Source organism: Protopterus annectens, chromosome 2.part2 (genome assembly GCF_019279795.1).
Source record: "Protopterus annectens isolate FY-2018-M chromosome 2.part2, PAN1.0, whole genome shotgun sequence".
Lineage (NCBI taxonomy): Eukaryota > Metazoa > Chordata > Ceratodontiformes > Protopteridae > Protopterus > Protopterus annectens.
In genome coordinates this window covers 880,270,780-880,282,914 of record NC_056730.1, presented here as the reverse complement: position 1 = coordinate 880,282,914, position 12,135 = coordinate 880,270,780, and the positions used below count along the sequence as shown (strand labels likewise).

Sequence of the window (12,135 nt, the reverse complement as noted above, 5' to 3'; positions counted from 1 at the left end):
TTGTTTTTACATTTGCGAACTACAGGTAACAGCTGAATTCTGCTGGCCAGTCTTCATTACCAAAGCTGCTCCATACCCAGGCCATTCCTAGTACAAGGATGCACTTCCATAGTTCGTCCATATTTAACCTGTCCTTATGAAGTCCATAGTAATGTAAGTTTAACAAAGTACCAACCATAAGAATTTTTAAAGTAGCTTTTTGAATGTCATCTAACATCATTTCTCCTGTTTGTACATTTCCAGCAGTTTATGGATTTGTGGAAACCGCTTGTCTAGCTGTGTTCACATGTCCAATACATGAACACTATGGCAAATCTCCACAAAATATGTGCATTTCTGGCTCACAGTTCCACAAATGGAGGTATAATTTCTTTTCCTATACTTCTATCAGTAATTTCATAGCATCACAAAAATCTTCATCCAACTGTCCACATATGCACATATCCTTGCCAACATATAGATAAAGCTGCTTGCACTATACATAGCCCCGTCCCTTCTTCCTCTTACAGTTCAACAGGAAAATCCTACAGTTCTCTTACCAGAGTAAATTTAGATGCAATTTTAAATGATATCCTTTTTTCTCTTTGTTCACTTCTTCACTATCTAAGTTAAAGCATGTATTTGCCATTCCTATTAAAGGATTTAATCAAACAAATCATAAAAACACTACACTGCAGTTTAAACTGCGGGATTACAGCAAAAAAGAAACCACTGAGCGGGGGCAAAATTAAGGAAGGATGCCTAGTAAATCATTAAAACTGCATCACACCAGTAAATAATGAGCATGTATAAATATTATTTAAAAATAAATGTTCAAGGGTAACATATCCAGACTTCAACAAATAAAGCAATTAATGCTTTTCTTTTTCGAGCAACTTACCGTTTCTTTGGCAACACGCCATTCAGACTCTTCAGTGTTATGGTACTCAATCAAAGTATTTCCTAATTTTCTAGCTAAAGAAGTGGGATCAGGTAGGCATTCCATTCTTTGATTAACTGTGCTGAAAGACAAAAGAATGTTACTGTCTCTTACTGTTTCTTAGTTCTTCTGACAAGACCAGCTCTAGACAAGCACAGTTAATAATCTACCCAACGTCTGCAAAGATCAAGGCCATGAATTAAGTCTAGAGTCCTAGCACTATAACTACATTAATCAGCAATTTTTGCCTCAATATGGTATCTAAGTCACAAAGTTTGCAAAGTGTACCTTTTGCAGTAGTAATTACATTTCTTGTGCAGTGTCGATGATATATTCCTGTCAGCTTCATCACGTAATCTCTTTTGCAATTAATTAGCTTCCTTTTTGTTTCCCCTCAGCTTCTACTCTATATAAAGACACAGAGCCAAGTACTACTCCAGCCAAATGAACAAAAGTTAGTGCTGAATGTTTACAGGAGGTTAAGCATACACTGCTTGGTCAGGTGCTTTTCACTTTTCAAGCCAGACACCACAGCAAACCTAAATGAGGATGCTAGTCTGGCATGGTGCAGGCTTGTTTACTCCCTTTTACTCACTCTGACTTCCAAGTACTTCACTGCCTCAAACTGTAGGTAGGTCAAGTGCAGTAACCCAATGCTGCACCGTAAGCTTTTATTCCTGAAGAATGTTATTGTGTGCTGCATTTATAGTTTTAACTGCTACCCAGCCTCAGAAAAGCAGTTACTAACCAAATGAACAACAATAACAAAAAATGTTCTGTCAGCAACTCTACCAAAGTCTGAAAAACCATTCATACCACTTCTGCGAAATTCTGGTTATTACATAATACCTTGGTATGCTTGATCTGTATTATGCGTGACAAATTAAACAATACAAGAGTGTGCTTTGTTGTATAATCAAACTGTGGTAATGAACTGAGTAAAAATTCTGCTGACGGGGTTTTATGTTTATTTTTACACTATGCTGGCATGAATTTTGCAAAAATTTCCAGTAAGCAGTTCATCAGTACACAAACATAGCTTGGGATGCAACTGCAACTTGTTACCTTGACAGACCTTGTCAGCTTGCACTAGTCGTGAATGATTTTCATACAGGCATCTTGAAAAGAAAGTGAAGGTATCCTTTGGGAATATATATACATATTCTAGTCTGCTTTCTATACAGATTGACAACTATGTTTCTATTAAATGAGTAAATCTATGGTATGTAGCCATCACTGGAAAGGGACACAAAATAAAAGCATGCTTTTAACAACAGACAGATTACATATGAGAAAGCACCTAAGGAAGTGTAGACTACAAAATAAACAAGAGATAATCTAATATATGTTAAACAGAAGCTGAATTTTAATAAAGTAACAAATTTACATTAGCAAAGGCAGTTTAAAATTTGTTGGTAATGAATGTTGTGCCAAGAACTGGTATGTAAGTCAGTCTTTGGCGTTTAAAGTATGCATTTCAAAGCATAATGCAAATTTTATGCCAAGTAGGTTGAATCCACATGACTTTATTAACTCTTGCTCTACAATGCTAAGCTTCCTCTTTTGGCTTTTCCTGATTAGGGGTCGCCACTGCAGATCACCTTGTCTGCTCATGACTGGCAGTGGAGTTTTACAGTGTCAGGTTGCCAGCCCGGCGCCCAACCTTTCACAGAAGACGCACACACACACACACACACACACACACACACACACACACACACACACACACACACACACACACACACACACACACACACACACACACACACACATGCATGCACGCACGCACACACACACACACACACACGCACACACACACACCAAGGGCCAATTTAGAGTGTCCAATCCACCTATTAGGTTCTAATGCACTGTAATATTATTAAAATTGTATAGACACTTATTGGAGGCATGCCTCACAGAGTGTCAGGTAAAAGAGTGTCATAACACAATCATCCTAGAGAAGAGGCTAAGCTACAGTCTAATATTAAGTTAAAATGTATGTAATCAGTTTCACTACATTGATGTGCATTATTCTGTAATAATCTTGTCAGTATCTGTCATTTCTGGCAGATGTATTACCCTTTCAGGGGGCATGTGTTGTTAGATGTTCAGCTTTCATGACTGAGCATTGTGCGTGAACATGTTTACTATGACTTCAAAGTGTGACAGACATAAGGCCATTAAAGGTGTTTCACATGTCCAAACTAGCACACAGATTCAGACTAGCATACACACTTTGTGACTGGTTTCAGCATTTATTCAATGCTTTTTGAAATAATTTCCATAAACACAAAGGATGCTAATTCAGAACAATCACTGATAGCTATGGAATTGCCATACGTTGAATTGATTTAAATCGCCAAAAATGAGATAACCTGCATGTACATCTGAAATGTTCTATGTGGCCATTTCCCTAAAAGATATCTATCTACTTCCTAAGTTCAGCAAATCATCATTCTTGTTAATATTATTTTCCATGTGTGAGCATTGTGCTTTAAAAGAAATGTGAAGAAATTCAGTACAGAAAGACAATCACAGCACAGACTATCCTTGCTGAATAGCCATTTCATGCCCTCAGCTCCAGTTTTCTTGGGCCCTGTGCATTATGACACACATAACAATACGAAAACTGCACAACAAATATAACTGTTCTATATAGGATATTCACTGCATTTTACTGTCTGTTGTGTGCTATAGAGCAGGCATTCTCCTAGCATGGCAATATATTTAACACATGGCATAAATATGTGCCAGAAATCTCAAGAAGGAACAAGAAAGAAACAGACAAATATTGTATCCAGGAAGGAAGATGGACATCCTGCCGCTGGCAATCACTTCAGTTTCAGCTCAACTCTTCCTTGTATTAATATTAGGACTTGGCCTATAAAATCACCCTGATTCTTATCCTTTGAAGGAGGGCACCAAACATACAACCTCAGAGGTAACGCTGGTGACAGGGTTAAGACAGGTGAAGTCAAAGAAACTTGTTGCTGGCAGCTTAAAGGATGATTTAAAGTAATAAGATAAAACATACACACAATGGAATGCAGGACAGTTATGAAAGATAAAATGTTTGTCAAGAGTGCCCTGTTTGTCAAGAGTGCCCTAAGGGATTGCTCTGCCATTATAAAGCTAAGTGATTTATTTATAAGTGTTTATTTATATTATTAATTAATTATTATATTATAATTAATATTTATTTATAAGTGTTTTATTTCTCAAAGTGTAAATAAGGCACTACCGAAAAAATTTCACTGATGAAAGTATTTAATACAAAAACTAGTTTTCATTGGGCTTGATCTGTTGACATCTTGCCATAATCTTTTATTTTGTGAAAGCTTTGATGAGAAATTGTTTACTGTTCACCTACCTTCATTTCTTAGTTACTGTTGTGCTGGTGGTTTTTGGAAAAGCCCTGCAGAATCTTTGAGTACGCATCAGTAAAGCACAAAATTATAAGACCAAAATCCTGAAACTGAGAATACCTAAAGCATTGCATCTTGAAATAAAAATGATGAATTCAAACTTGAAAACAGAGTTCTGAAGAACTCAATCTGTGCAAGAGTGAATATGCAAGGAGGCATTTTCATGAACCCCTTAGCCTTCCACATATCTGCTATTTAATAATTCATACTCAGAGGCACATAACCCCCAGAAATTAGTACAATAATCAGCTTTGTCTAAAAATAGGTACTTCATTAATCACAGAGATTGTGCAAGCTTACAGTCTAATGAAGTAAGAGGGGTACGTGGGGTTGTCCCCCACATATAAACATAGCCTTAGGGGTTTGTGTTAGTGACAGTATCAGCACCTTAGCAGCTTTATGTGCCACTGATTGTGATTTTCATCTTAAATAATTTATTTGTGCTTCAGTGATGTGTGCTTGGGGTTCTCTGATGTTAACACAACAAGCTACTTAAAGGTTTATAGGTACTATTAATCTGTGACGATCTTAATGAAGCCTAGCCATATATTACAATGGTAGTTTTTAAGCCTTACATTTTGCATACAAATAACCCAGCGATGGGTGGAATGAAGATATGATGGGACATTTACATATTTCCCTTATCCATGAGGGACATGTGTGCTAAACCGGGAGTGAATTTGCAGTTACCCATTCATTATCCCAATTATGTTTGAAAAGAGTAAGTACTTTGTTTTACATGGAGTGCAAGATGACGCCACAGAAGTGGTATTCTCTGTGATACAAACCTGTCCCTCCAACATGTTCTATTTATTTTGTACAAATGACTGAATTCCCTTCAGTAACTGTTTATGATGTCAGTAGACCTGTGAATGTGTAACAGGTCTGACAGAATAGGGTCTGCTGAATCTCTATACATGAGGCACAGGTTGCTTTTAAGTAGTCTTTAAGATACTGAGAAGAAGGATGAGTGTTTATGACAATCTGCATAGTTTTTATAATTTATGCCCTTCGTTTTTTAACGTGAGAAAGGATTACATTCATTCCAATTCTGACAAGTGTTTGAACAAACACATACCAAAAGGTGCCTTATAGTCAGCGATCGGACTAATAAGTGCCAAGTACAGTGAAATGATTAGACTCCTGGATGTGGATTAATACATTTTGATACAAGCTGTGCAATGAAAAGCAAACCAAGAAATTTACCCTACAGTATGAAAGCAGAAGTAATTTTTTTGATGTATCCCAGTGGTCATTTGCCCTCTTATGTAAGGTTCTTGATCTTAGGGGTATGGCCTTGATAACCTGTCACCATAGTAAGAATACAAACTTTGTCATTTGTTCTTCTTAGGGTATGGCATTAGTCATCATTTGGAGGCCTTTCAAAACTTAAACGTCTTGCAATAGACACAAGACCTTTAGTAGCCAGGCATGTCACAACTAACTTTTTATTAGGTAGTCACAATATCATAGATGTTTTTGTCGTTATATTTTGATTTCTACAGGAAGGTCTACTGCTAATTTAATTTTATTACCTTTCCAGGTGAAGTCTGGTTTAGATTTAGCTGCTACATTAATTTTTGAACATCTTGGTAGTTGAGTACTGTTGAGTATATTTGCCTAGGACAACTGTCGGACTGAGATCTCTGTTTAACTTGATAAGCTCTTTCTATTATTTTATTGGTGTCAGTATGTTGGTCGTTGAGGAAGTTACTGAAAATTTCCTGGAATGTTTTTATGAGGTCTTGATGTTCGAGCTTTGCAGGAATGCCCCTTATTATTATGTTATTTCTTTTAGAATGTGCCTCTAGGTCAGTTTTTTTTTTTCATTTAATCTGTTTCCTGAAAATTTGTATTGCTGGAGGCTGCAGCGCTTCAACTTTGTCTTCACAGAGAGTTATTCTGTTTTCAGAAGAGTCAGTTCTTTTGGAGATGTCAGACAGGGTGGCTGATATTGTGTTAAACTGATCTGATACATTGCAGACTGCCATTTGGATTGGTTGTAAAGCTGATTTTAGCTCATCCATCCCAAATTACTGTTTTGGCTTGGATTTAGTTGTAGTCTATTTTTTTCCTCTTTGTATAATGATTTATATCTTTTATTAACAGTTTCTTTCACCAGTGAAATGACAGAGGAGAATTTAGTCTTTGTAGCCATAGCTTTCATTAGTCCCAAATTGTAATAAGGAAGTGCAGATTGCTCAGTATATAAACAATGTTTTACTGTTCAGGTTGATTGAAGAATCAGCTCCAAGCAACAGCCATGTGCTGCAAAGCAGACCACAGACAAAGTCAGAAATAACTATTAATCCTTGCAGACTGACAAACACATAGAGTATCTGCAGATTTATTGGTTTAATGCAAAGTATTGCTGTTTGACACAGCTCTACCTATGGAGTGTTTACCTCATGGCAGCCATCTTAATCCATCTTTATTTGTACTTAAAAACAGACATTTCCATTACATTAGATTTGATTGATGGCAGAAGGAAAGAATAGGCATACCTATTTTCCCTTCAAGTACATTTCACATTCTACCTCTTCTCCATCCCTAACCTTCCTGCACCCCTTCTCCATCTTTCCCATATGCTCTCTAAAACTTTTATGGGTGTCCTTACTACCATGTATTCTTATAGTCCATTCCATGGGTCTATAACCCTTTCTTTGAAGAAGCATTTTTTAGAAACCCAGGCAGTAGTCAGTCCTTACAGTCTGCTACCTGTGTCGCCTCCTATGCCTTCCTTCCTTCCTGTTCAGGATGACCACCTGCATATCAACCTGACATGATTTTGCACACTCTCATATCTTGCTGTTTCTTCTGGTCTCAAGTGAGAAGAGTGGTAGCTCCTCTACTTTCTGGTCATATTCCTTCCTTTCCATCCCATGAATCTTTCCAGTGGTTTTCTTCTGGATTCCTACTAAAAAACCTGTTGCCCTTTTCCTTGTGTGGCCTCCATAACTACACGTAGCACTCAAGATGTGAGCTGACCAAGGCCCTGCTGATCAAGTATTCCATCTTTGATTCTGGTGTGTACACACGTAAGAATAGGGACGAACATTCAGTTTGCTGCTGCCCCTGCCATTTCACTCTCTTCCTGGTGGTACAGTTCAGTTGTGATCAACGTATCCATACCCTTTTCCTGCTCTGTTGCCATCTGTTCTACTCCTCCATTCTAATGATACTATAATTGTGCCCTTTCTGCCCACCTGTTAAGCCTTTCCAAATCTTTCCTTAGGTTATGCCTCCCATCCTCCACTGCTGCACCCATTTTTGTGTAGGCAGTGGAGAAGCTATGATCCTGCTCACTATTCCCTCAGATATGTTTGAGACACACTAAAAAAGTACAGGGAAAGACCTGATCCTCAATGTATTGCTCTAGTCACTTACTGAATTTCTGGCATCATTGTTCTTATCACAATGCTCTGTGTCCTACAATAACAACATACAGCTATCTAGTCCCACAGTCCTCATCCTTCCCCCACCTCCTCCAATGTTCCTATTATACCTTGAGTGTGAGAATGAGTCAAAAGCTTAAGCTCAAGTCCAGATGAACCATGTCTACTGGTACTATGCTGTCAAAATCAGTAATAAACTATATCAGGTTTTGCCAAGAACTCATTCTAATCATTAGCCCAAGCTGGATTATGTCCTACTGAAGGTTAACCTCTAAAAACACATTACCAGTCTTCTTATCAGGATTGTCTCCATGGCCTGTCCTGACACAACTTGTTAAGCTAACAGCCCTGTAGTTAACCACATTTCTCCTGCTCCTTACCATCCTTCACAAGAGTAACACAATTGCTGTCTTCCAGTACTCTTACAATTACTAAAGATCTCCATCAGAGAGTCTGCCAAAAACTGTGGCCAGATGTTTGAATACTACAGGAAACAGCCCATTTGAACCTTGTGCTTTATGTTCCCTAAAAGCAGCTAGATCCCTGTCAAGCTCCTCCCTCCCTACTCAAATGTCCATCCACTTTTTTCACCATTCATTCCTGTCTCCCTTCTAGCATGGCATTCTACCCTTGTTTTCCTTTGTAAAACCTGAAGCAAAGCTTTCATTCCGTACCTCTGTTTTGTTCTCAGTCTTCTATCACATCCCTACAAACTTTGTTCTGCCTTGCCTTTTTTGTCACTCCCCACGTCTTTCCTTCTATGTATGATCCCTTCTACTAACTCCCTTTGAACTTACATCTTTGCTGCCCTCACCCTCTTTGCCTTTCTGCTAATCTTGTTGCACTGTTCTTCCTACACCTGCCCCCTCCCTTTCCACTTCGTGTGGGTCTTATCTTTTGGCATATTTGCTAGTCTCCTATTTCTATGTAGCCATATTGGCATTCTCTCTTTTTCCCTTTACCACAGATCTCAATACTCCATCCCTAACCCATTCCATATATTTGTTGATAGTCTCCTGACTCATCCTTGACCCTCTCCCCAGCACAGCATAAGCCAGTCTTCCAAAATCCTGCACCATTGTTGTTGGTTGTTTTCCTTTGAGCTTTCCTTGCATCATTACTTTTAGTCAATAATTCATTACCCAGAACAATACTGACAAGGATTTATTAGTTGTTTACATTAATTTCATAAGGTTCTTGAATGGCAATATTGTGGATGGTACAAAAGGCACGTCTAACAAAGAGCACCAGGATACTATGAAGAAAACACCTGCATTTTAACTGGCAGACTGCTAAAAGACAGAAGAGGATACTCATTAGGGAATATATTTATTTATTTTATTTACTGGTATTTGTTTACTGGGAAAGTCCAGCTGGATAATAAATACCCATTTTCAGTGGAGGCCCAAGGAGAAAATCTCCAGAGAGTTAAATAACATCAAATAAAACACTGGTATAAATGCAATTAAAAAAGCACACATACACACAGCTTGACAGCAGAAATTACAAGAATTATATCCTTACTGGTAAAAGCAGAAAAATTACCAGAATTCTATTCTATACATTCTGATGAAATCAGGAAAATTACTAGAATTCTATGGTTTCTGGTAAAATCTTGCATCACATGAATGAATCCTTTATGGTCCAAGACCTCGCTTAACTTTCAGTCCCTCTCTACTCATAGCTTGGAATTCCCCAGTCTACTCTTGGCCGATTTAGATCCTCTCTGAGTACTATCCTTTTCCCCTACCCCACTCCTTTGATCTCTTTTCCAGTCTTTCATCCTCCTGACTTGCTGTGTCCAAGAGATGATACTTTTGTTTCAGTTTCCAGCTCTCCCTTCCATTCCTGCCTTAACATACACATTTCTTTTTCCCATTCTTAGTTCAGTGTTTTTCTTTATTTCTGACCTCATATCTGATGTGCTCCTTTATATAGATTACTACTCCATTTCCATCTTTCTTTTGTCTGACATTCCTGAACAACTTAAAGTAAGACCCCCTCTCATCAGTGGCCCGTGGTTTTGTGACACCAGTGCTGTCCATCCTACCATGCTACAACACTGCTTACGGGTTCCCATCTCTCTATTCAGACTACTTGCTTTCACAATTATAGTATTCAACCACTTTCCATGTTACCCTAATTTGTCCCCCTATCGTGTTCTACATCTTTTTTTCTTTTGTTCGCTGCCCATAAACCCACCCCTTTTTTCTGCTTCTGTCATCTTTTCTCCCCCTCCCCTTCCCATCTTACTTTAAAGGTATTATCATTGAGATGTACTAAGTGCTGCGAGCCTTTCTGGGATAAAACGGAGCCTGTCCCTTGCAGGCAGCTAGTTTCTCTCTGCCAACTCTCCCCCAAGCTCTGACCTATCCTAAGCCTTTCTTTCTCTTGATCATTGTTACAGCAAGTCATTATACTCCCTAACTGCATCCTCCCTCTGGGTGTTGCCTGCTGGTTCTGCACCCATGAGTAATGCTTATCCTGATGATAAGCAAGGAAGCAAAGGATAAAGGGTGGCCATTTATACAAGGTATTTTGTAATTTTACTCTGAGATACTCATTTGACAGTAGATAAAAATACTTTAACCAGGAATTATAAATCCAGGGGTGGTTGCTAAGGAGGAGAAGGTAATAAATGCATCACATTTTTCAGAATACATCAGAGTTAGTGATCAAAAATGGATGAAAAGTGTTTCTAAGAAATGCCAGATTTTGTCTTATGTAAGCTGAATGGAAGATGCAGAATAAATGCTGTCTGAGGATTTTTTCCTTGTTGGAATTATGGCTTCCTACTGACTCGCTGACTCACAAGTCATCCCAACCATAACTCATCACACAGATGAGGTTTTTTATTCATTCTTTTCTCCAAAATTAAAAACAATTCTGGCTGGGTATTGTATATTCCCCCGACTTACACAAGCAACTCAAGGTCACTCAGCATACATCAAAGGAGAGAAAGCAAAATATTAAAAAAAAATTATTAATACAATGAAGTCTGCCTGTGATGTGTTTTACCACAATGACTATTTATTATTTATTTATTTTTAATTTATTTGCATTTGTTTAATGGGAAGGTCCACTGGGCCAAGGTGAGCCCATTTTCAGTGGAGGCCTGGGGAGAAAAGCTCCACAACTACGATTAACAATACATTTTTATTTATTTATTTATTTACATTTGTTGACCAGGAGTGTCCGACTGGACATAGGTCCATTTTCAGCGGAGGCCCAGGGAGAAAAGCTCCACAGTTAAAATAAACAGACAGTAGTTACATTGGATTACATAGCGATTAACAATATAACATAGCAATTACTTACAACATATTTACAGATGAAGAACATAGTACATCTGTAGACAACTAGAATCTTTATCTGTGAAGTACATAACAGACATTAACAAATGTTACAATAAGAAGTTCCTGCTGTATAATAACTACTGGGCTTATGAGCATCTGAGCTTGCTATAATCAAGGTAGTTAGTGGATACATAACATGGACTAACACAATACAGAGTATTTACAGTCACAATACATACAATAATATGAGCTAATACACTACAGAGTATTTACATTCACAATACATGATATTAAACAGTAAAGTAGATCATTATGGTCAGTACAACTAAATGGGAGGGTTGCAGTTGAGCCATTACAGTCAATGTGCAGTGTTACTTATAGTAATAACGGAGCTTGCACAAAAATAATATATGTAAGTTTTATGATCATTAACACTTACAAGTTTGAAGGCATGAATAGTTGGTACATTTAGAAGGCAAGTGGGTCATTTGTGGAAAGTGAGAGACAGATAAGTTGTGTAGGAGTAGAGATGGAATAAGGTATGGTGTTAAAGGACAGAGTCAGGTTTTGGGGAGTGTTGTTTTGGCTCATGTGCACTGCCAGAGAGAGGAAAGGTGTTGTCTAAGGGACTTCTTAAAGAGAGGTGGACTGCTGGGGATTCTGACTGGTGTTGGGAGGGTACTTCCTAGTTTTGAAACAGTGAAACACTAATGCATCAAACCAGCTGAGAGATTTGTTTTTTCAACTTTGAGCAGTAGTTTGTTTTCAGATCTAAGAGGTCTGTTTGGGTGGTACAGTCAGTAGAAAAGAAAGAGAAGAGCAATTTCATGGTTTATATATACATTTATGTGCAGTACTTATGTAAATATGTCAGATAGTGTTCAAGTTCAACCCACTTTAGTTGACATAGTGATGAACAATTGTGCGCTGTGAATTTTGCATTTGTTATGAATTTATCAATCTTATTGTAGCATGTGTCTAGTTTGGATTTCAGAGAGGAGTGGATGTTGGTAAGGATACGGGTGCCATATAATAGAGATGGTAGCAGAAAGGATGTGGCTAGAGACATTTTTGCAGTGTGGCTAAGGAAACAGTTGTGT

The 12,135-nt window shown here is 38.0% G+C and overlaps 1 protein-coding gene across 6 annotated transcripts in view; it reads right to left on the bottom strand.

Moving 5' to 3' along the window:
- STARD4 (StAR related lipid transfer domain containing 4) overlaps positions 1-12,135 on the bottom strand; it is a 206,281-nt gene that overhangs the window by 124,462 nt on the left and 69,684 nt on the right. For 5 of the 6 annotated variants that reach the window (XM_044064193.1, XM_044064195.1, XM_044064194.1 and 2 more), the window contains one exon: positions 881-1,001. In XM_044064193.1, coding sequence (XP_043920128.1) covers positions 881-985 — 105 coding nt within the window. In that variant the 5' untranslated portion in view covers positions 986-1,001. Of the gene's footprint in view, positions 1-880; positions 1,002-1,207; positions 1,272-12,135 lie in introns of those variants that run through there. The other variant, XM_044064199.1, reaches the window with a different exon arrangement.